A 20,823-nucleotide genomic window follows, 5' to 3' on the forward strand; every position below is an offset into this window, starting at 1 on the left:
CTCATTGCCGCCTCTCTCGACGCGCCGGCCCCGCCCTCCGCCCCCACACTTCCGGCGGCGCGGCGACCGCCGGGGGCCAGGCGGGCGGCCGCTGGGGGTAGCGGGATAGGCTGGGCGCGGCCGGCGGTGCTGCCGGGTGCGCGCCGGCTGCTGCTGTCCAGGCCTCTGCGGTCCCCGAGGGCCCTCGGTCCCGCCGGCGCCATGGGCAATTGCCACACCGTGGGGCCCAACGAGGCGCTGGTGGTTTCAGGTGAGGGGGCAGCGAGGGGAGTGGGGCGCGGGCGGGGGCTGGGCCAGGGAGGGTGGATGAGGAGGGGGCTCGGGTGGGTGCGGGCCCGGGGAGCGGACGGAGAAGGGTATGCCAGGGAAGAGGATGGAAGGCAGTGCCCGGGGTGGAGGACGAGGTGGGAGCCCGTGTGTTGGGCCGGAGTCTGCCGCGCTCCGGGCCGCCCGAGACCCTTCCAGAAGAGACCCCAGTCTCATCCTTCCCGGGCCCCGCGCCCTCGGGCGCTCACCAGGGGCTCCCCTCCCACCGCGTGTTTTCCCATGTTTATCCCCTCGGCGCCGCCTCCTCCCTAGGCAGGGGCTCCCCTCCGTGGCCTTGGGGCTCCCGAGCTGAAGCCGTGGGTTCCGGGAGGGAGGGGACTGGTGGTTCCCGGAACGCAGCGGTTTGGCCAGATTCCGGCGTCCGAGAGCTCTGAAGGGCAAGTGCCTCTGTGGAGAGCGGCCCTGGGACCTGCATCCTTCCTCCGGGCACACTCAGACCCGGTAATTCCGAGCAGGCTGGCACTTGCTGGGCTTGACTGGCATTGCGCGACAGGGAAACGCGGGTGCGGCCTCTCCCAGTTGAGAAAGCGGATTTGGCTGTGCCGCTCCGGTTGCAAAATACTGCAGGCTCCAGCGTTTCTGTGAGCTTAGGCGGGGCTTGGGGACTGCAGTATTGGCGAGGGGAGAGATATCTTGCCTTAAGGCTACTTTTTAAATTATCTATCTGGGTATCTTGAAAGGTGGCTGAAGCCCTTGAAGTCCTCAGTTTGTGCAGCCCCTGGCTCACAGGTGCTGGGGAGGGGCCATGTTTCCTGACAGCTTGGAGGCCTGTGGCTGCAGGAATCCCTTCTGTCTTCCCATATCAATGCCGGGTTTTAGCCTGTGTGCAGAGCTGTTAGGGCTAGCTACAGAAGTGAGGAGAAGAGGGTGGGCTAGGCCAGGGCTTGTAGCTGCCCTCCTTGGGGGAGATGTGATAAATCCATTGGGAGCTTCTACCCCAGAACATGGCCTCTGGCTGGTTTGGATCTCAAAATCCTTCTCTCCTCTGGGACAGGAAATCCCCCCTCTCTCTGACCAGGACCCTACTCCTGTGGGGGAGATAAGGTACTTCACTTCCCTAGAGACCAGAGATAGCCTCCGGACCAGGAAGGAGACCCCCAGAGAGCACTGAGGCCAAACTTGCACCTCCATAAGACCTGGGCCTGTCTCCCAGCCCTCACTCCTGAAGAAGACTTTTAGAACTCGAATTTGCACCACACTTTGTTTTTCTTGTGGGATTTGTTTCTGGAAGCCCAGACTCTGGGCTGAGGAGACAAAAGCTCCAAGCCTGTCCCTGTGGAGAGCCTTGAGACTGAGGGGTGAGAGGAACACCTGAGATGGGCTGCTCTGTATTTTCCAGGTGCCAGAAACCTTGTCCTCTGGCCGGGGGCCAATGCAATGCTAGCTTTGAAGCTGTTTTAGGGGTGGAGAGAGGAGGCCATGCTGAGAATTGAGGGTGCTGGAGTCAAGGAAGGGCGGGAGAGAAGAGGGAGAGATAATGCCTAGCATAATAGTACCTTGGGATTTGAGATGATCAAGCTGAGATGCATCTCTCTCTTGTACGTGGACTCCCAGGAGAGCAGAGCAACTACTGCCAGCCCGACCCCCACCTGGTTACTTGGACACCTGAGTCCGGAGGCTTCTCACTCAGCCCCATTTCAGAAGGAGGATGCTGATATACCTCAGGGTCATCTTTTCCACCTGAAAAGTCTGGAGGTTCTTCTGGTTGTCTAACCTCCCCCCTTCATTCTGCAATATAAAACCTTTTTCTCTGCTTCTCCTTTGGGGAATTTAAAAAGGAAATCCAAATACCATGCACCTTTCTCTCATCTCTCCAGTAGGCAGAGGTTCTTAACCTGAGGTTTGTGGATAGAATTTAGATGTCTGTGCATTTGGGTGGGGGGGAAAAGTGCATTTTTATTTCCAGGAACCTTACTGAAATTTAGCATTTTCTATGATTATGAATGTCAGCAACAATCCATGATAGTATTAACAGGTATTTTCCTGCCACACTGCCGTTGTTGCAGAACCTTAAAAATCATTTCTGCTCATCGGTACTTTGAAATTTAAGCTAGTTATTATGTCTACCACTAGATCTTATAATTTACTATAGCAGACATATTATGATGTATTACATAGCACACATATTACTGTATCACATTTGGTTGTTTTAATATTTTGATAACTTTCAATATAATTTATGTATTTTATGTTATGCATTTATGAACATACCAGCATTGCTGCACTACTAAGGGAGTTTGTGGCTCAAAAAAAGGGTAAATCTCCGTTGTAGAATATGATGTCTTCTGGAGTAGTAGGAAGAAGAAGGCGGAAGAGGATCAGGAAGGGAAGGGAGTGTTCTTTTTTTTTTTTTTTAATTTTATTTATTTATTTTTTTTCCCCCAAAGCCCCAGTAGATAGTTGTATGTCATAGCTGCACATCCTTCTAGTTGCTGTATGTGGGACGCGGCCTCAGCATGGCCGGAGAAGCGGTGCGTCGGCGCACGCCCGGGATCCGAACCCGGGCCACCAGCAGCGGAGCACACGCACTTAACCCACGCACTTAACCGCTAAGCCATGGGGCCGGCCCAAGGGAGTGTTCTTGAGAGGGCTGAGTGAGGCTGTCTGGGAAGGGGCTGAGTGGGGCACAGATTATCGTGGGGTGTGCTGTGATCCTTCACCTTGGTTGAGGACAGGGCAAAGGAAAGCAAGTTGAGTTAGAAAAAGTGAGATAAAATTAGGAGGGGCCAACCCGGTGGCTCAGCGGTTAAGTGCGCATACTCCGCTTCAGTGGCCCGAGGGTTCGCAGGTTTGGATCTCGGGCGTGCACCAACGCACCACCGCTCATCAAGCCATGCTGTGGCGGCGTCCCATATAAAGTAGAGGAAGATGGGCATGGATGTTAGCCCAGGGCCAATCTTCCTCAGCAAAAAAAGAGGAGGGTTGGCATCAGATGTTAGCTCAGGGCTGATCTTCCTCACCAAAAAAAAAAAAATTAGGAGAAACTTCCAGGTCTCAAGACAGAGCTAGGGAGGTCAAGGAGGGGCCACCAAAATGTCTTCTTTTGAGAGTGGTGCTCAGGCTCCGTGTGACCAGGAAGCTGCCTTCCAGGGGAGGAGGCTGCTGAGAACGGGGCAGCCTGGCAGTCCCAGTTTCCTGTTGTTGCTAGCCCTGGAACCTGTCATGTGACTTGGCCAAGGCCCAGCTTGAGCTGTAGCAGCCTGCTCTCAAGGTCAAAGAATTAGTTAAAGGTAAAGGATGGACACCACCCTGGTTCCCACCCCCCCACACACACACACAACCACCTCCTCCCACAGCACATTGAGAAGCCCCTGGAGCTGGCTGGAGGCAGCCATGCCCCAGCCCCCACCAGGCCAGAAGAAGTGAAACAAGCTGTGACTTTTGACCCTCTTCCAGTTTCTCTGGATCCCAGCGTGGTTTGGGTTTCAGATTGACTGCTTGTCCTTAGAGGCCTCCCTTACCCCACTCCCCAGGGCAGAGAAGCCTTCAGTGGCTTACCTTGAGCAGCAGCCCTATGGACAGGTATTTCCACCACAGAGAAACAGACAGAGGGGCTGGCCCAGTGGCGTAGTGGTTAAATTCATGTGCTCCGCTTCGGAGGCCCAGGGTTTGCAAGTTCAGATCTCAGGTGTGGACCTACACACCGCTTATCAAGCCATGCTGTGGCAGGCGTCCCACATATGAAATAGAGGAAGATGGGCACGGATGTTAGCTCAGGGTCAATCTTCCTCAGCAAAAAAGAAGAAAGAAACAGACAAAGACCTAAGACTTCCTCTTCCCAGCCCTACTCACACTGCGGGGCTGCTCTTTGCGCCTTGGACCTCTGACCCAGCTACTTGCACACTATGCGCAGCGGCAGACCCAGGACACGGATGGGGTTGGCTGCCCAGTGAGCAGTCTCAGACGCCAGCTCTCTAACATGACAGGCCCTCCCCACTCATGGGGTCTTTGTTCCTTCACCTCCACCTATCCAAAACTTGACCCTAGTTCACTGTTCTCTCTCTTGTCTCGGTTCTGGTTGTTGGCCTCACCACTCCCCCAAACCTGGACTCTAGAGCTGCACTGATATGGTAGCCACTAGCCACATGTGGCCACTTAAATTTAAATTAATTAAATTAAAAGTTCAGTTTCTCAGTCATACCAGCCACATTTCAATTACTCAGTAGCCACTGCTGGCTATAGAACATTTCCACCCTCGCAGAAAGTTCTCTTGGACAAGACTGCTCTAGAACTTATCTGCCCACATCAGCCACCATGTCTGGCCTGGGTCACTGCAAGAGTCTTCTAGCCAGTCTCTTTGACCCCAGTATCTTCCTCCTTGTACACAGTGGTATTTCTAAAATGTAAGTGTATGGGCTGGCCCCATGGCTTAGCGGTTAAGTGCGCGCGCTCCGCTGCTAGCAGCCCGGGTTTGGATCCCGGGCGCACACCAACGCACCGCTTCTCCGGCCATGCTGAGGCCACGTCCCACATACTGCAACTAGAAGGATGTGCAGCTATGACATACAACTATCTACTGGGGCTTTGGGGGGAAAATAAATAAATAAATCTTTAAAAAAAATAAAATAAAATGCAAGTGTATTACTGTCACGCCCCAGCTTAAATCCCTGAGTGACCCTCCCTTCACCTACACACAGCTCCTTGGCCTGACACGTAAGACACTCTGTCCCCTGCCATGGGTCCGCAGAGACTCTCATCCAGCTACTCAAAAGTACCCCTGACCCTTAACCTTGGCAGGCATACACCCTAAGGCTTTCCTGAAAACCCGTTTGTGAACACGGAAATGATGACATCTACTGGCTGTTTCCCAAATCACAATTCTTTTGAATCGTGTTTCCTGTATGTATCTGTACTGCAAGTGAACTGCCCCTCCATCTTATACCAAAGTTTTCTGGATCTTGATGAGTAATTTTGGCATTAGCAGGAGGGTTCGTGACAAGAATTTCAGGAACTGATTTTTCTCATTTCTGTATACAGAGAGCATGCTGAACATGTCCACGGCATAAATCTGGGTCATGGCCAGGTTCAACATTCTGTTTAGCTATTTCCAGGAACCACTTCCTTTTTAGATCTTTTCCCTTTCACTTCACTGCTCCCATTGGTACCATGAGTTGGCCTTTGTTTTGAGGCCCTGCCTTCCCCATCTGCTGCCACAAGAGGAACAAAGTCACTCTGGAAGCCCTGGGAAAAACCAGCCTCACTGAGCTGTGTCTACTGGGCATGAGCAAGGCTCCTTCCTAGGCTTGGAGATGCCCTCCCTCCCATCAGCCTTCCATTGTTGGCAACACCCTTCCTTCCTTCCTAATAGCAGGTGAATCGCATGGTATTAGAATCATCTCAGGAAAAGGTCCCCCCTCCTAGTCTCACCTCCTTCAAGATAGGAATTGTGTCTTGGTCTCTGTTTCTCTAGCACAGAAAAATACTGTTTGTTGCATGAATGGTTGAATGAAAGATGGAAGCTTTTCCTGCTCACTCCTGCCCCCTGAGCTCTTCTGGTCTCCGAAAGCACTTACATTCTGAACCACTCATCTGATATACTCTTTTTTATGCAAATTGCTTGTCTGCCAAACTAGATTCCAAGGCCCTTAAGGGTATGTCTCCCATTTATGTGCACCCTCAGCACCTGGCACCTGACAGTGGGAGTCGTCAAGTGTCAGAGCAGGTAAAGGCCCAAGGGTGCTGATGGAGGGATGGGGGGTAGAGACACCCAAGAACTGACTGACCAGCAGTGGTTTGCTTTGCTCTCCAGGGGGCTGTTGTGGTTCCGACTATAAGCAGTACGTGTTTGGTGGCTGGGCCTGGGCCTGGTGGTGTATCTCCGACACTCAGAGGTAAGGGCCTGGGGGCTCCCGAACTGTGTGGGCAAGGGAGAAAAGGGTTTGCAGCCTTCCCCTCTTCACCCCACAGGTCAGCTAGAGCATCTACCATTTGCCACATTCCATTCTGGCGGCCAGGGGCCTCCTAAGAAGCAGGCAAAATGGGTTGCACAGGGATGCAGGAGGTCTGTCTGTGGGCACCTCCTCCTTAGGTGTGTGCTTTTATCCTTTGGAGGCATTACTTCTGTCCCAGAGAATTCAGGGTCATGCCCGGGCAGAATCTCAATTCCCTGATTCTAGCTCAAAGTTATTCATGAAGCCTTAACTATGTTCCCCGTTTGGAGTGGGTCTAGGGAGGGAGGAAAGGCTGAGGAAACCCCTTACACACACCCTCACCTGTGCAGGCCCTGGGACAATGCAGGCAGGGGCTAAATGGTAGAGAATGGATGTACAGACTGCAGTGGCTCTGTGACAGCGGCAGGTTAGAGACAAGGGGTGGGGATCTAACGAGTTAGTGTTGGGGCTGTGCAGGACAGACCTGGACCTCCTAAATCAGTCTGGAAAGACTTACTAGAAGTAGGGAGACATTGGCTCTCCAGAGCCCCCCGGCAGGGCTGGACTTGGCCTGGGCCTCTCCTGCCACCCTCACTGCCCCACCCTGGAGGGGATAAGGCAGGCCAGCCATCTTTCACCATCACCCCTTCCTGATTATGGGAGATGCGAGGGCGGGGCCAGGACTCAGGCAACAGGGGCAGCAGACTGGGACCGTGTGTGTGTAGGGGGTCATCCTGAAGGGGAAGTGATGGAGATTCCCGTGGAAATCCCCCTCCACCCCAGCCCCACCAGTCAACAGAAAGAAGCCCCATGGCTGCACTGAGCTGCCAGTGCTTGGGGCTCCAGGAGGTCTGAGGGTGTTGACTAGGATCAGGGGCATGGGAAGCACGTCGCAACTTTTTAACTTCACTGATTTCTCAGTAACCCCCTCCACTCTCCCATCTCTCCCCTCACTTTGCCCTGCCTGAGCTGAGGGATCCTGGAGGACTCTTCTGGCCCAAGGCCAAAAGTGTCAGAGAATAATCAATGCTGGTCGCAGCTTCCTTTCGGGAAGATCCTAGGCATTCCTGAGTGGGCTAGTTGGCCTGTCAGAAGTCTTGGGGTGCCCTCTTCAGAGGCACTGCCACCCCACCCACATACCATGCAGTCCTTGGACAACTAAGTATCTTGTCCCAACACCTTGATGTACGGCTGGGCCCAGAAAGTTTTTGACTTGCCCAGAGACCTGTCCTGCGTGGGCGTCCACACTCAGGCAACACTCCTACAGCCATTTCTCCACATTCCTGGTACCCCTTCCCACTTCTTGCGTCAAGGAGCAGAGCCCCAGGGCAGGAGGGTGAAGCCTCCCTGACAGTGGTTTGGAAGTGAGGGTGGAGGGCCTGGTACCTCATCCTAGGAAACTGATCTTGCACCCAGGCTCAGGATCCTGCTCTGGTCCCACTTGCTGCATAGTCTGAGCCTGCAGCCCCTCCCCTTTTTGGGCCCTGTTCTGGGGGCAAGCCCCTTCCCCAACCCCTAGCCTGCTTGGGGAACATCTCCACAAGGTAGGGCCTTTATTTCCCTAGGCTGGCAGGAGCCTCTCAAGTCAGAGTAGAGCTGCTGCTGCTGCTTTTTTTTTTTTTTTTTGAGGAAGATTGGCCCCGAGCTAACATCTGTTGCCAATCTTCCTCTTTTTTCCTTCCCAAAGCCCCCAGTACATAGTTGTACATCCTACTTGTTGGTCCTTCTAGTTCTATGTGGGATGCCACCTCAGCATGGCTTGATGAGCAGTGAGTAGGTCTGCGCCCAGAATCCAAACCAGCAAATCCCGGGCCGCTGAAGCAGAACGCGTGAACTTAACCACTGTGCCACCAGGCTGGCCCCTGGAGTAGAGCTTCTAACCCAGCCTGGATCCTCAGCCTCTCTTTCAAGTTACTTTCCACAGCCATCCTCCATGTCACCCACCCTTGGTGTCAGCCATTCTCCGGGCTCGGTGAAGTCCTTCCTGCTGCACTTTGCTGCCCTGTCCTGTACTATCCTGAGGCCCTGATGTGGGCAGTTCTCTCTCCCTTACCTGAGCAATTCCTCCACCTCTGGTGTCTGAGCTGCAGCCTCCCATCTTCCCTCCTTCCTTTCTTCCTTCCCTCCCTCCTTCCTTCCTTCCCTCCCTTCCTCCTTCCCTCCCTCCTTCCCTCCCTCCTTCCCTCCCTCCTTCCCTCCCTCCTTCCCTCCCTCCTTCCCTCCTTCCTTCCTTCCTTCCCTCCCTCCCTCCCCCCCTCCCCTCACTCCCCTCCCTCCCTTCCTTTCCCCTCTCTCTCTCTCTCTTCCTTCCCCAAAAGAGAGCTTGATGGGTTCCTGTCTGAGCCAGGTTGAGAGTCCTCTCAGGCTCAAGGGTGCTAGTGTTAGGGGCTTGAATGAAGGCACCCTTTGCACATCTGCATGGCCGAGCCCCCAGGCCTGGCACCATGAGAGTTGGGGTGGGGGCTCCACATTGCCTACTGCTCCCATTCCCCAATCCACCTGCTTCTGCTCCTCTAGCCTCAGCCTCTGTCCTCCCTTCTTCTGGTTTAAGGAAACCTTCCACACCGTCCACAGCCTGGCCTCTGCCTGGACCACCACCCTACACACACTCATGCACACACGCTGCCCTCAGGAGGCCTAGCTAGTAGCTTGTAGCTTCAAGTAGCTTGTTTTTGTTGCCAGGACTCTCTTCTCTGCCTGTGCCCAACTTTGGAAATTCCGAACTGAATTACTCCATCGTCTCCCAGTTGTCCCTGTGCATATTCTGGCAGGGGCACACTTTCTCCCCCAGCCTTTCTTGACACACACACACCCCCAATCAGAAAATCTAAAATTTTCTTTGGGCTTTTCTGGCCCTATCTGGCCTTCTTAGTGATGTGTAGCACAAACCTTGAGGGTTTGTGCCCCAAGCAGGATTTGGTATTTGCTGTGGCTCATTAATCCCCAGAGTGGCCTCCCCCTCCCAGTTTCTGGAAACACAGGTTTGCCTGTGTTTGGAGGGTAGAGCTGAGGCTAAGTCTCCCAGATTGTGCCAGGAATCTCCTGGGCAAGTGAGGTGGTAGGCAACCTGGGTGTGCCGTGCACGGGCCTTCCCACCTCAGGTCCTAGAGGCTTTTCCCCCACCCCAGCAGCTCCTCCTTGAAAGGGTATGGGGGCTAGAGAAGAAAATACCCAGAGGCCTCAGGCCAGCAAAGGGGTGTCTCTGTCCCCCTAAAGCCCTAGGCTGAGCTGGCAGTGGGGGGCTGAAGTATCAAGAACAACCCACCCCACCTCCAGGCATCAGGCATCGGTGCTTGTCTGGTAACCACTGTGTGTGTTTGCTGTGTCCCCTCCTACCCTTTCCTGTCCCTACCTCTCCCTACCCCCTGGCTGCTCCTCAGACTGTCTCTGGAGGTTATGACCATCCTGTGTCGCTGTGAGAATATTGAGACGTCGGAGGGGGTCCCGCTATTCGTAACAGGGGTTGCACAGGTAATAACCCACCTGCTTCCTCCTCTGTGTCTAACCTTCTCTTTTCCTGCCCTGTGGGGCCTGGCAGGCAAGAGCCGGATGGACTCTCCTCCTAAGGGTGTGCCTCCCTCCCCGCTGCTCCCACCTGGGTGCCAGGATAGATCCCTATAGGTCCCAAGCTCCCTTGCCCTCACCCACTGGGGCTGCTAGTAGGGAAAGAATGAGGGATTATGGAAGCTCTGCCCAAGGCTGCCAGTGGGTATCCTTGGATGCTAAGCCTAAATGGGAGTAAGTTGAGGCTGGAGACGCAGGCCGTTATGTGACAGAGCTGGGCTGTCTGGGTGGGGAGGGTTCAGTCCTAACTATTCCTGCTGAAGTCCTAGTCTTCTAGGCACCACGGAGCCCCTTGCTAGTGCCTTCTCCAGGCTGACACCCCAGGGTAAAGCCCTAGCCCTCCTCCCTGCAAGACCAGAAGATGGGTCCCATGGGGACTTCTGTTCACCCAGCCCCTTAGCCCCTCCAGTCTCCTTGACAGGCCTGAGCAAAAATAGCCTTGGCCATTCCCTGCCCCTAATTCTATGTTGAGAGGCCTTTGAGCAGATCTCGTCACTAGGCTTCAGTTTCCCCATCTGTGAAATGACGAGAAGCGTGCCCTCTCTGTGCCTTGTAGGATATTAGAAAGACAAGTAAGACGATATGAGGGCACTTTGGAATTTTTGGAAAAGAAGTGCTAGAGAAACTCAAGTTTTATTATGAATACGATCTCACTTTGAAAGCGACTGACCTGGTGTCTCACTCTTTGTTACTATGCACCCGGAGCTAATGAAACCCATTCCTGAGCCAGGGCATTCAGTATTCCCTGCTCTCCTTGAAACAACTGTAAATGCCCAGGCCCCCTTTAACCTGGGTGTTGTGGACCCTTGAGGACTCAGATTGTCTAAAACAGGTCTTTCTGGGGTTAGTGCTCCTTGGCCAGGAAGCTCTAGTGTGACTCCAGCCTTTGTTCCCCACTCTGGGCCCAACCCCAAAGGGTAGGCTTCAAGTCATAGCCTGTTACCAGGTGGAGGGACCAGGCAGGGCTTCCCCGGCAAGGGGCAGATGCAAGATCACCTCTGTCTTGGCCCAGCAGTGGGCATACTTCCAGCATGCCAGGCTGCCAGGCAGAGCTTTCTAGGCAGCCTCCTGGGGCATCCTGGGGTGCTGAGCAGACCTGGGGAGCAGCTAAGGGCCCTGAGCGATGTGCAGATGGCCCCCATGGACGACCTACACAGCACAGCCTGGACACCAGCACTTACTTTCTGTCCCAGGACACACACACAAATGTAGCTGGACTCTCCCCACCCCACACCAGCCCAGACCACCCACAACCACTTCTCTACTTCTTTTTCCACTCTCCAATCCAGGCTTATTTGAGCAGAGGACATGTGTGCACATGGGCACCACACTTACACTTCTTCCCCTGGAGCCACCTGCCCACCCCCGCTGCCCTGCCTTCCCTGCCCCTCCTTCTCACATACTCCCAGCAACAACCCCCTGGAGAGTCCTCCCCGCCCTCCTCTGCAACAGGACCCCTGGCCCGTCCCAGCCGGAGCAATGAGGTATTGGACTCTTGCCCACACCCAACGCCCTGGGCCCCCGGACCCATGCCCCTGTTTTGCATTTCTTGGCAGGATTTCCCTAGAGATTATGACGTTGCAGCCCCGCTGCGAGGACGTAGAGACGGCCGAGGGGGTAGCTTTAACTGTGACGGGTGTCGCCCAGGTATAGTAACTCAGCAGCCCCACGCATGTCCGTTGAGCTGCCTGGTCCCCGTGCTGGGGTTTGGGGGGAGGAGGAGAGGACGGCAGCCAGGGGCAGTCTCTCTCCAGCACCCCTGCCCCCGTCCACCCTTCCGTGACAGGGTCGTCGCCACTGGAACGTGCTCACTCGGCCCCTTGGCCACCCAGCAGGACTAACAGACACCCCTTTTCTCCTCAGCGGGCCCACGAGGGACAGAACCAGTGCTGAGGGCTCCTGTCTCACTAACCCCACCCCATTCTTTGCAGGTGTCGGAAATGCCAATCCCCAGAATCCAGGCCTTCCCTGTTCCCTGGGTAGAGGGCAGAAGGGGTGGGGACCAGAGGGCGAGGCCATGTGAGGCAGAGTGGCTCTGGGTTCTGGAGTCGGAGGCTGCATTATATTCCCAGCTTGGTGCCTGAGTGAGGGGCTTCCTGCTCTGGTCCACCTCTCAATTTCACAGCGCAGTGAGGTTCAACCATGTTATAGGCCTCTGGCAAGGGGGTGTTAGCTTAGTACCTCAGGAAGGAAAGGCAGGAGGATGCCCACCGTCAGTGGTATCCCTGTGGACCTGTCTCCTGCCCTGTCCAGGCTCTTTGCTAGTCTGTCTATGTCCCTATTGCTCATTCTTCTTTTTGCACTCACTGCCCCTCAGCCTGCAGGTCTCCCACTGGTGGGGAGCCTGCAAGGGAGGAATTAGCTAATGAGGGAACAGTGAGTGGGCTGGAAGGTAAGGGGACAAGCCCCAAATGCCCAGGAGAGAGGCCATGTCAGGGCCTGGGGCTGCCAGTGAAGATGAAATTTCTCAATGTAAGAATTCCTTATGTGTTCTCCCCACTAGAGGCCTCAGACAGACTCCACCCCTCCCCTGGTCTCTAGGCCTCCAGGTCTGAAAAGGGAGGGGAGGGGCCAGCCACCATCCTCCACACCTTTGGGTCTGGGGCCTCTATCTGCCTCCCTCCAGCCTGGTTCAGGCACCTCTGTGACTTCCGGCAGGTGAAGATCATGACAGAGAAGGAGCTCCTGGCCGTGGCCTGTGAGCAGTTCCTGGGCAAGAACGTGCAGGACATCAAAAACGTCGTGCTGCAGACCCTGGAGGGGCACCTGCGCTCCATCCTCGGTGAGGCCCTGCCCGCCCCAGGGACCCCTCTGCTGCCTTTGAGGAGCCTCACAGGGTCCCCAAGCCAGGGCCATGGAGGGAGGTGGGGCAGAGCAGGGGGTCTGTCAGTGCCACCGAGGTTTCTAGCTGAAAAGCTGAAACATTTCCCCTCAACTATTATCTTTCAAAACTTGAGGTGACTTGAGTGAAGGGGAGAGCATTGGGATGAGGTGAGGGGCTGCCAGTCTGGTCAGGCATCTGGTGCTGCTGAGGATACTTTTCCTCATCCAGCCTGGACTCTGCAGAAGGAGGCTCAGTGTTAAACTCTGTTAAGAAGAAACCCCAGGAAGACCCAGTTCAGACTGCACAACCCCTACATACCCTCAGACCTCTACTTGCATGCCTCCTCCCTTTCCCAGCTGGCTGGGCCACTGGGGAGCCAGCCCATGATCCCTCTGTCCCCAGGGACCCTGACAGTGGAGCAGATTTATCAGGACCGGGACCAGTTTGCCAAGCTGGTGCGGGAGGTGGCGGCCCCTGACGTCGGCCGCATGGGCATTGAGATCCTGAGCTTCACCATCAAGGTGCAGTATGATGGGAGGGCTGTAGCCCCCCACGTCCATCTGGGAGTGGGGGGCTTGGTAGGAGGGCACATTTGTGCCTGTGACTGTTCCCAGGGATGACTCTCCCTTCCCTCCCCAGGACGTGTATGACAAAGTGGACTATCTGAGCTCCCTGGGCAAGACGCAGACTGCCGTGGTACAGAGAGATGCCGACATCGGAGTAGCCGAGGCTGAGCGAGATGCAGGCATCCGGGTACATGGGCTTTCTTTCTTGCCCCCAGGGACAGGGAGCTAGGGGTGGTGGGACCATGAGTGCTCAGAGAACCCTCAGCACCTGCCCCTCCTGCTCCCAGGAAGCCGAGTGCAAGAAGGAGATGCTGGACGTGAAGTTTATGGCAGACACCAAGATAGCCGACTCTAAGCGAGCCTTCGAGCTGCAAAAGTCAGCCTTCAGTGAGGAGGTCAACATCAAGGTGAGAAGCCATAGGGCATCCGGGTTAGGGCTCCGGGCTTACAATTTGGTGGCCAGCCTCTGACATGCTAACCACACTCCTGCCGCAGACAGCCGAGGCCCAGCTGGCCTATGAGCTACAAGGAGCCCGTGAGCAGCAGAAGATCCGGCAGGAAGAAATTGAGATTGAAGTTGTGCAGCGTAAGAAGCAGATTGCAGTGGAGGCACAGGAGATCCTGCGTGTAGACAAGGAGCTCATTGCCACAGTGCGCCGCCCTGCTGAGGCTGAGGCGCACCGCATACAGCAGATCGCGGAGGGCGAAAAGTGAGTGCCGCAGGGTGCCGAGGCTGGGGGATTAGTCAGGCTTCTCTGCCGTCCATGCACTCCCTCCGCTCTCCTGACCGCAGCTTGGAAGCCACTTCTCCCCTGTGCCTGCTTATTCACTATGAAGTGGGGATAACCCGCCTCCCCCATGGGATTGTTGTTAGGAAGACTGAAGCAGGTAAAGGAGGTTCGAGGGCCTAGTGTGGTGCTTGGCGCAAAGGGCATCCTGGTTAGTCCCCTCTCTCATTTGCACCTAGGAGCCAGTGGTGTCTCCCTGGCCAGAGCCAGAAGGCCAGGGAACTCCCCCTTAATGGGTCTCCCACCCCTGACATCTGCTAGAGCAGCGGGCTTGAGGGTTTGCTGGCCCCCAGGCAAGGCTTGAGGGGCTGCTGGCACTTCCCACTGATCCTGACTGGCCTGGCCTCCCCCAGGGTGAAGCAGGTCCTCTTGGCACAGGCAGAGGCTGAGAAGATCCGCAAAATCGGGGAGGCAGAGGCAGCAGTCATCGAGGCAATGGGCAAGGCAGAGGCCGAGCGGATGAAACTCAAGGCTGAGGCCTACCAGAAATATGGGGATGCTGCCAAGATGGCCTTGGTGCTGGAGACCCTGCCCCAGGTGAGGCTCCCATTCCAGGCTGGGGCTAGCTGGGCAAGTGCCGGAACTTCTCTGGGCATTGTCAGTAACGCAGCGACAGGCTGGCTCGAAGGATTTGATAGGGGAGTACTCATTGTGGGGGCAGGAACTCTATAACAGGCATAGGCTCATCCCTGGCCCGCTGGGCCTCTCTGACCTTGGCTTGCAAATAAGAGGCACCCAGGCTGCTTTGGGGTTTGGGTGAGGTGGAGAAGGGAGGGAGAGATGCTGGACGGGGCGGGTGGACAGAGTCAGAGCACCAACCAAGCTCTCCTCCCACTCTACCTCCTAGATTGCTGCCAAAATTGCTGCCCCACTCACCAAAGTTGATGAGATTGTGGTCCTCAGCGGGGACAACAGCAAGGTGACATCAGAAGTGAACCGACTGCTGGCCGAGCTGCCTGCCTCTGTGCATGCCCTCACAGGAGTGGACCTATCTAAGGTGTGTGCCTAGCTAGCTGTGGTGGGGTTGCCTGGGCAGCCCATTGGACTGGCCCAGGTGGAGCAGTGGTGGGCCCTGGAGCCAACGCCTCATGGCATCTCCCATCCTTGCAGATACCCTTGATCAAGAAGGCCACCGGTGCACAGGTGTGAGGCTCCTGAAGGCCCACACCCTTCAGCAGCCACCTGCCTCTCCCTTCAGCACTCGTTTTAATACCACAGAGACAACGGGAGCGTCACTGACTCTGGTGCCTTATTTTGTAGGGACCAGAAGTGCTGCGTGTGCAGGCCTTCTCTGGCTGTCTTCCTTTCTCTCCTGTCTCTGTCTCCTTCCTCTTCTCCTCTGCCTGACACCCTCACTTTCACTGCCACGTTCATCTGGTTTATCTCTTCCACCCTCATCTCCCTGTATGTCTCTTCCTTTGTCTGTCTTTTTCTCTCCCTCTTTCCTCCCGCCCTCTACACACATCATGTAGTTTAAGCTAAAGATGTTTATTATAATCACTGTCTGTCTTGGGAGGTGGCCCTGCTGCTTCTCCAAATCCTGGTGCCTTCAAGTTCTCTGTGCATCTGTCCATCTTCCCTGTGGCCCTGGCCAGAGCTCAGCATGGGTGCAGGGGATCTGGGTAGGACAGCCAGCCTCCCCTGTCCTGGCCTGGTCTTCCCAACCATTAATCCTGCCCCAGGAAGCCCCTAGCCTCACCCACTCCGGCCCCGCTAGGCCTAGGTAGCCATGGCCTGCAGGCCCAGGGCCATTGCCCTTCACTTCACCCCTCTCCGGCCCCAGGCCTGCTCTCATACCTTACCTCTCTCTCCCCTACCCCAGGGGCACAGAGGCAAGGCCTCCTGTCTATAGCAGCTCCCTCAGTTTACTACTGCCTTAGGAGGCCCCTGGTTGTGCTCAGGGAAGTCCCCTTCATGGACATGTCCCTACTGGGTAGAGTGGGGCTTGGTCCCAGCTCTGCTAAGCCTTTCTGGGATCAGGGTCTAATTCTGACTAGAAAGTGTGTAGACCCTCTTCCTGCAAGGGCTGTGCTGTCCTGGGTATTGGGCCAGGCCCTTCTGTGCCAACCCTGTACAGAACCGAGTGCTGTTGGCTGGCCAGACTCCATACCCCTTGTGCCATCTTTCCTGGCCAGAGTGATAGGGTTCCAGCCATGAGGAAGCAGCCCAGTCCTCTGTCTCCTTGCCCTAGTGGAAGCAGAAGAGCCCAGGGCCCAAGAATCCTGGCCAGGGTGCTGTGGGTGTTCTCTGGTCCCAGTCCCCCACCCCTAGCCCTGCCCCAGCCTGTGTAGCTGTTCCTGCATGTGGATGCTGCATGTCTGGTCTGGGGCTTGGATGCTGCACTGCCCCACTACCTGTCTCTTCTGGTAAAATAAAGATCTGCCCATGCCCTGTATTGTGTCTTCTGTGAGGGGAGAGACTAGGAAGCAAGAGCCAAACAGGTCCCCCACCCAGACACCCCTTCAGCCTGAAGGCTGCACTTTGCCTGTTCTTCGCCACCCTAGCCACTGGGGGGCATCAGTACACTGGCCTTGCCCCCAGTAGCATCCTGGGGCAGGGCGGCCATTGGCCCAGGTGCTGAGGCCAGACCTGAGCCCTGGGCAACCTGGCTCCACTGCAGGCAGAAGATGGAGGGGGCTACCAGGTTCGCTGCACCTCTGTGCCTGTCCTGAGCCCCACTCAGTAATGGAGCCCATTTCTCAGGCTTAAGAGCGTAAACTCTGGAGTCAGACTGCTTGGGTTTAAATTTCAGTTCTGTTGTTTATCACTTGTGTAATCTTGGGCAAGGAACTCCATGTTTCCAGGCTTCAGTATTCTTATTCATTTTATAAATTTATCTAATGTTTGCTGTGTGCCAGGCATTGTCCTGGATGCTGGGGAGACTGCAGTGAACCAAACAAATCTCTGGCTTTTAGAGTTGACGTTCAGTTGGGGGGAAAAAAATGAGAAAAATGAAGTATACAGTATGTGAGACAACGGTATGTATGTACTAAGGAAAATGCAACAGGGAGAGGAATAAGAAGTTCAGGAGGGTGTTGAAGGAAGGCCTCACTGAGAAGGTAGCACTGAAGAAAGTAAAGGAATGAGCCATGCAGACATCTGAGAGAAGAGCTTTCTGTCCCAAGACCCCGAGGGGGAAGTGTGTCTGGCATGATCAAAGAATAGCAAGAGATCAGTGTGTTTGGAAGTGAGTGAGTGAATGGGCAGTGGGGACAGTGGCAATAGATGAGGTCAGGATGGAAACCTGTTTCCAGTTCACATGGAAACTTAATGAGGCATATTTTGGCCTTTACTCGGAGATGGGAAACCACTGAAGGGTTTTGAAAGAGGAGTGATGTGATCTGACACATCTAAAAAGATCATTCTAGGGGCCGGCCCAGTGGCATAGTGGTTAAGTTCACATGCTCCACTTCGGCGTCCCAGGGTTCGCAGGCCTGGATCCTGGGCGCGGACCTACGCACCACTTATCAAGCCATGCTATGGTGGCATCTCATATATAAAATAGAGGAAGATGGGCACAGATGTTAGCTCAGGGCCAATCTTCCTCAGCAAAAAAAATAAATAAATATATAAATATCATTCTAGGCACTGAGACAATTGAAGGGAGAAAGGAAAATCTTTTCCAATAATGGTGCTGGAACAACTGGGTCTGTATGGGGCAAAAAATTGAATCACCACCCCTGCCTCACTCACATCTCAAAACTAGTCTGAGGGGCCGGCCCAGTGGCGCAAGCAGTTAAGTGTGTGCGCTCCGCTGCGGCAGCCCAGGGTTCGCCGGTTCGAGTCCTGGGTGCGCACCAATGCACTGCTTGGCAAGCCATGCTGTGGCGGCGTCCCATATAAAGTGGAAGAAGATGGGCATGGATGTTAGCCCAGGGCCAGTCTTCCTCAGCAAAAAAAAAAAAAAAAAAAAAGAGGATTGGCAGATGTTAGCACAGGGCTGATCTCACACACACGTAAAAAAAACTAGTCTGAGATGGATCATAGACCTAATGTAAAAACTCAAACCATAACACTTATAGAATAAGAGGGGGATGTTTTTATGACCTTGGCATAAGCAAGATTTCTTAGGACAAAAAAAAAAGCAGTAACAAAAAAAAATTGACACATTGGACCATTAAAATAAGTCTGTTCTTCAAAAGAAACTTAAGAAAATGAAAAGGTGAGCACAGTCAGAAAAAATGTTTACAATACATGTATCTAACAAAGGACTTGCATCCCATATATTAAAAAGAGCTCCTGCAAATGAATAATAGAAAAACAACCCAATACAAACATCGCTCTGTAATGCCCTGCTGAGAACAGGATGAAGAGGGGCAAGAGAGGCAGCAGGGAGACCAGTTCCTCTTCACCAGTATTGCAATAACACAGGTGAAATATGATGGCGACTTGGACCAACGAGGGTGGTGAAAAGCACTCAGATCCTGGATATATTTTGAACTAACCACACTTGCTGACATACTGGGTATGAGAGAAAAATAAGTAAAAAATGCCTTCAATATGCCATGTCCGTAAATTTGAAGACTTAGTATTGCAAAGATATTCATTCTCCCAAATTGGCCTATAGGGTTCAATACAATCCCCATCAAAATGCCAAGAGTTTTTTTTTTTTTTTTTTTTTTGTGAGGACGATTAGCCCTGAGCTAACATCTGTTGCCAATCCTCCTCTTTTTGCTGAGGAAGATTGGCCCTGGGCTAACATCCATGCCCATCTTCCTCCACTTTATATGTGGGAGGCCTGCCACAGCATGGCTTGATAAGTGGTGTGTAGCACTGCTTCTCTGGCCATGCTGAGGCCGCGTCCCACATACAGCAACTAGAAGGATGTGCAGCTATGACATACAACTATCTACTGGGGCTTTGGGGGGGGGGGGGAGGGAAGTGTGTAGGTCCACACCTGGAATCTGAACCCTCGAACCCCGGGCCGCCAAAGCAGAGCTCGTGCATTTAACCACAATGCCATCAGGCTGGCCCCCCTCCAAGAGGTTTTTAGTTGACAAACTAATTTTGAAAGTTATAGGGAAATGCCAAAGGACAAAGAATAAGCAAAACAAACTTGAAAAAGCAAAGTTGGAAGATGTAAAGTATCAGATGTCAAGACTTAATTTAAAGTTTTAGTAATTAAGACAGTGTGATATTGGCACACAGTAGACCAATGGAATAGAATGGAGAGTCCAGAAATAGATCCACACTTGTTTTATGATAAGAGTGGTAATGCAGAGCTGTGGGGAAAGGACAGTCTTTTCAATAAAAGATACTGGATATCTGTATGGGGAAAAAATGGTTCTTGATTTCGAACCTCATACTGTACACAAAATCAATTCTGGGTGGATTGTAGATCTAAACGTGAAAAGTAAAATAATAAAATATGTAGAAAATGACAGAACGTGTCTATGACCTTAAGGTAAGCAGAGATTATTAAAACAATACAAAAATCAATAACTATAAAAGAAAAGATTGATAAATAGAACATTAAAATTAAGAATATCTTGTTTATTAAGGACATAGTAATCTCCAGGGAATTATGCTGAGCAAAAAATGCCAGTTCCAAAATGTTACATACCATATGATTCTGTTTATATAATTTTTTATTTTTAATTGTGATAAAATACACGTAACATAAAATTTACCATCTTAAGCGTATTTAAGTACATAGTTCAGTGGTATTAAGTATATTTACATTGTTATGCAACCACCATCACCATCCATTTCCAGAACTCTTTTCATCTTGTAAAACTGAAACTCTGGGGACTGGCCCCATGGCTTAGGGGTTAAGTGCTCGCGCTCCGCTACTGGCAGCCCGGCCCGGATCCCGGGCACACACCGACGCTCGGTTTGTCCGGCCATGCTGAGGCTGTGTCCCACATACAGCAACTAGAAGGATGTGCAACTATGACATACAACTATCTACTGGGGCTTTGGGGAGAAAAAGGGGAAAAAAAAAAAAAGGAGGAAGATTGGCAATAGATGTTATCTCAGGCCAGTCTTCCTCAGCAAAAAGAAAAGAGGAGGATTGGCATGGATGTTAGCTCAGGGCTGATCTTCCTCGCAAAAAAAAAAAAAAAACTGAAACTCTGTACCCATTAAACACTAACTCCCCATTCCTCCCTCCCCCTAGCCCCTGGCAACCACCACCTTACTTTCTGTCTCTATGAATTTGACTACTCTAAGTACCTCCTATAAGTGGAATCATACAGTATTTCTTTTTTTGTGACTGGCTTCTTTCACTAGGATAATGTCCCCAAGGTTCATCGATGTTGTAGCATGTGTCCTTCCTTTTTAAGGCTGAATAATATTCTGTTGTATGTATATACCACATTTTGCTTATCCATTCATCTGTTGATGGACACTTGGGTTGCTTCTATGTTTTAGTTATTGTGAATAATGCTGCTGTGAGCATGGGGGTACAAATATCTCTTCAAGATCCTGCTTTCGGGCCGGCCCTGTGGCTTAGCAGTTAAGTGCGCGCGCTCCGCTACTGGCACCCCAGGTTCGGATCCTAGGCGCGCACCGACGCACCGCTTCTCCGGCCATGCTGAGGCCGCGTCCCACATACAGCAACCAGAAGGATGTGCAACTATGACATACAACTGTCTACTGGGGCTTTGGGGGAAAAAAATAAAATAAATTTAAAAAAAAAAAAAAAAGATCCTGCTTTCAATTCTCTTGGGTGTGTACCCAGAAGTGGTATTGCTGGCTCATATGGTAATTCTGTTTTTAATTTTTTGAGGAACTATACTGTTTTCCGTAATGGCTGTACCATTTTATATTCCCACCAACAGTGCACAAGGGTTCCAGTTTCTCCACATTCTCACCAACACTTGTTACTTTCTGTTTTTTAAATAGTAGCCATCCTAATGAGTGTGAGGTATATATAATATTTT

At 53.0% G+C, this 20,823-nt stretch overlaps 1 protein-coding gene across 8 annotated transcripts; it reads left to right on the top strand.

Annotated features, from left to right (window-relative positions):
* Positions 1-77: 77 nt before the first annotated feature.
* FLOT2 (flotillin 2) lies at positions 78-20,555 on the top strand. Of its 8 annotated transcripts, none has more exons than XM_087440717.1 (12): positions 81-250; positions 5,948-5,989; positions 6,077-6,158; positions 9,578-9,668; positions 12,420-12,543; positions 12,988-13,106; positions 13,225-13,338; positions 13,439-13,558; positions 13,647-13,861; positions 14,293-14,476; positions 14,787-14,936; positions 15,050-16,328. In XM_087440717.1, exons 4-12 carry the CDS (start codon positions 9,594-9,596, stop codon positions 15,086-15,088), a joined length of 1,140 nt encoding a protein of 379 aa, XP_087296843.1. In that variant the 5' UTR covers positions 81-250; positions 5,948-5,989; positions 6,077-6,158; positions 9,578-9,593; the 3' UTR covers positions 15,089-16,328. The 8 variants fall into 8 exon arrangements, with proteins under 8 accessions (XP_014645243.1, XP_087296840.1, XP_087296843.1 ...); XM_087440715.1 differs by lacking the exon at positions 9,578-9,668 and adding an exon at positions 11,318-11,408 and having other exon boundaries at positions 83-250; XM_014789757.2 differs by lacking the exon at positions 5,948-5,989 and having other exon boundaries at positions 78-250.
* Positions 20,556-20,823: the final 268 nt, after the last annotated feature.

This window comes from Ceratotherium simum, chromosome 16 (assembly GCF_057802395.1).
Source record: "Ceratotherium simum simum isolate JZ-2026a chromosome 16, ASM5780239v1, whole genome shotgun sequence".
Classification (NCBI taxonomy): domain Eukaryota; kingdom Metazoa; phylum Chordata; class Mammalia; order Perissodactyla; family Rhinocerotidae; genus Ceratotherium; species Ceratotherium simum.

Bases quoted from the DNA above. Each gene is read 5' to 3' on its own strand.
- FLOT2 (XM_014789757.2), top strand. From the start codon at position 202: ATGGGCAATTGCCACACCGTGGGGCCCAACGAGGCGCTGGTGGTTTCA. The intron at 13,559-13,646 runs GTGAGAAGCCAT...CTCCTGCCGCAG, and splicing joins GTGAGGAGGTCAACATCAAG to ACAGCCGAGGCCCAGCTGGC. The intron at 14,937-15,049 runs GTGTGTGCCTAG...CCATCCTTGCAG, and splicing joins CAGGAGTGGACCTATCTAAG to ATACCCTTGATCAAGAAGGC.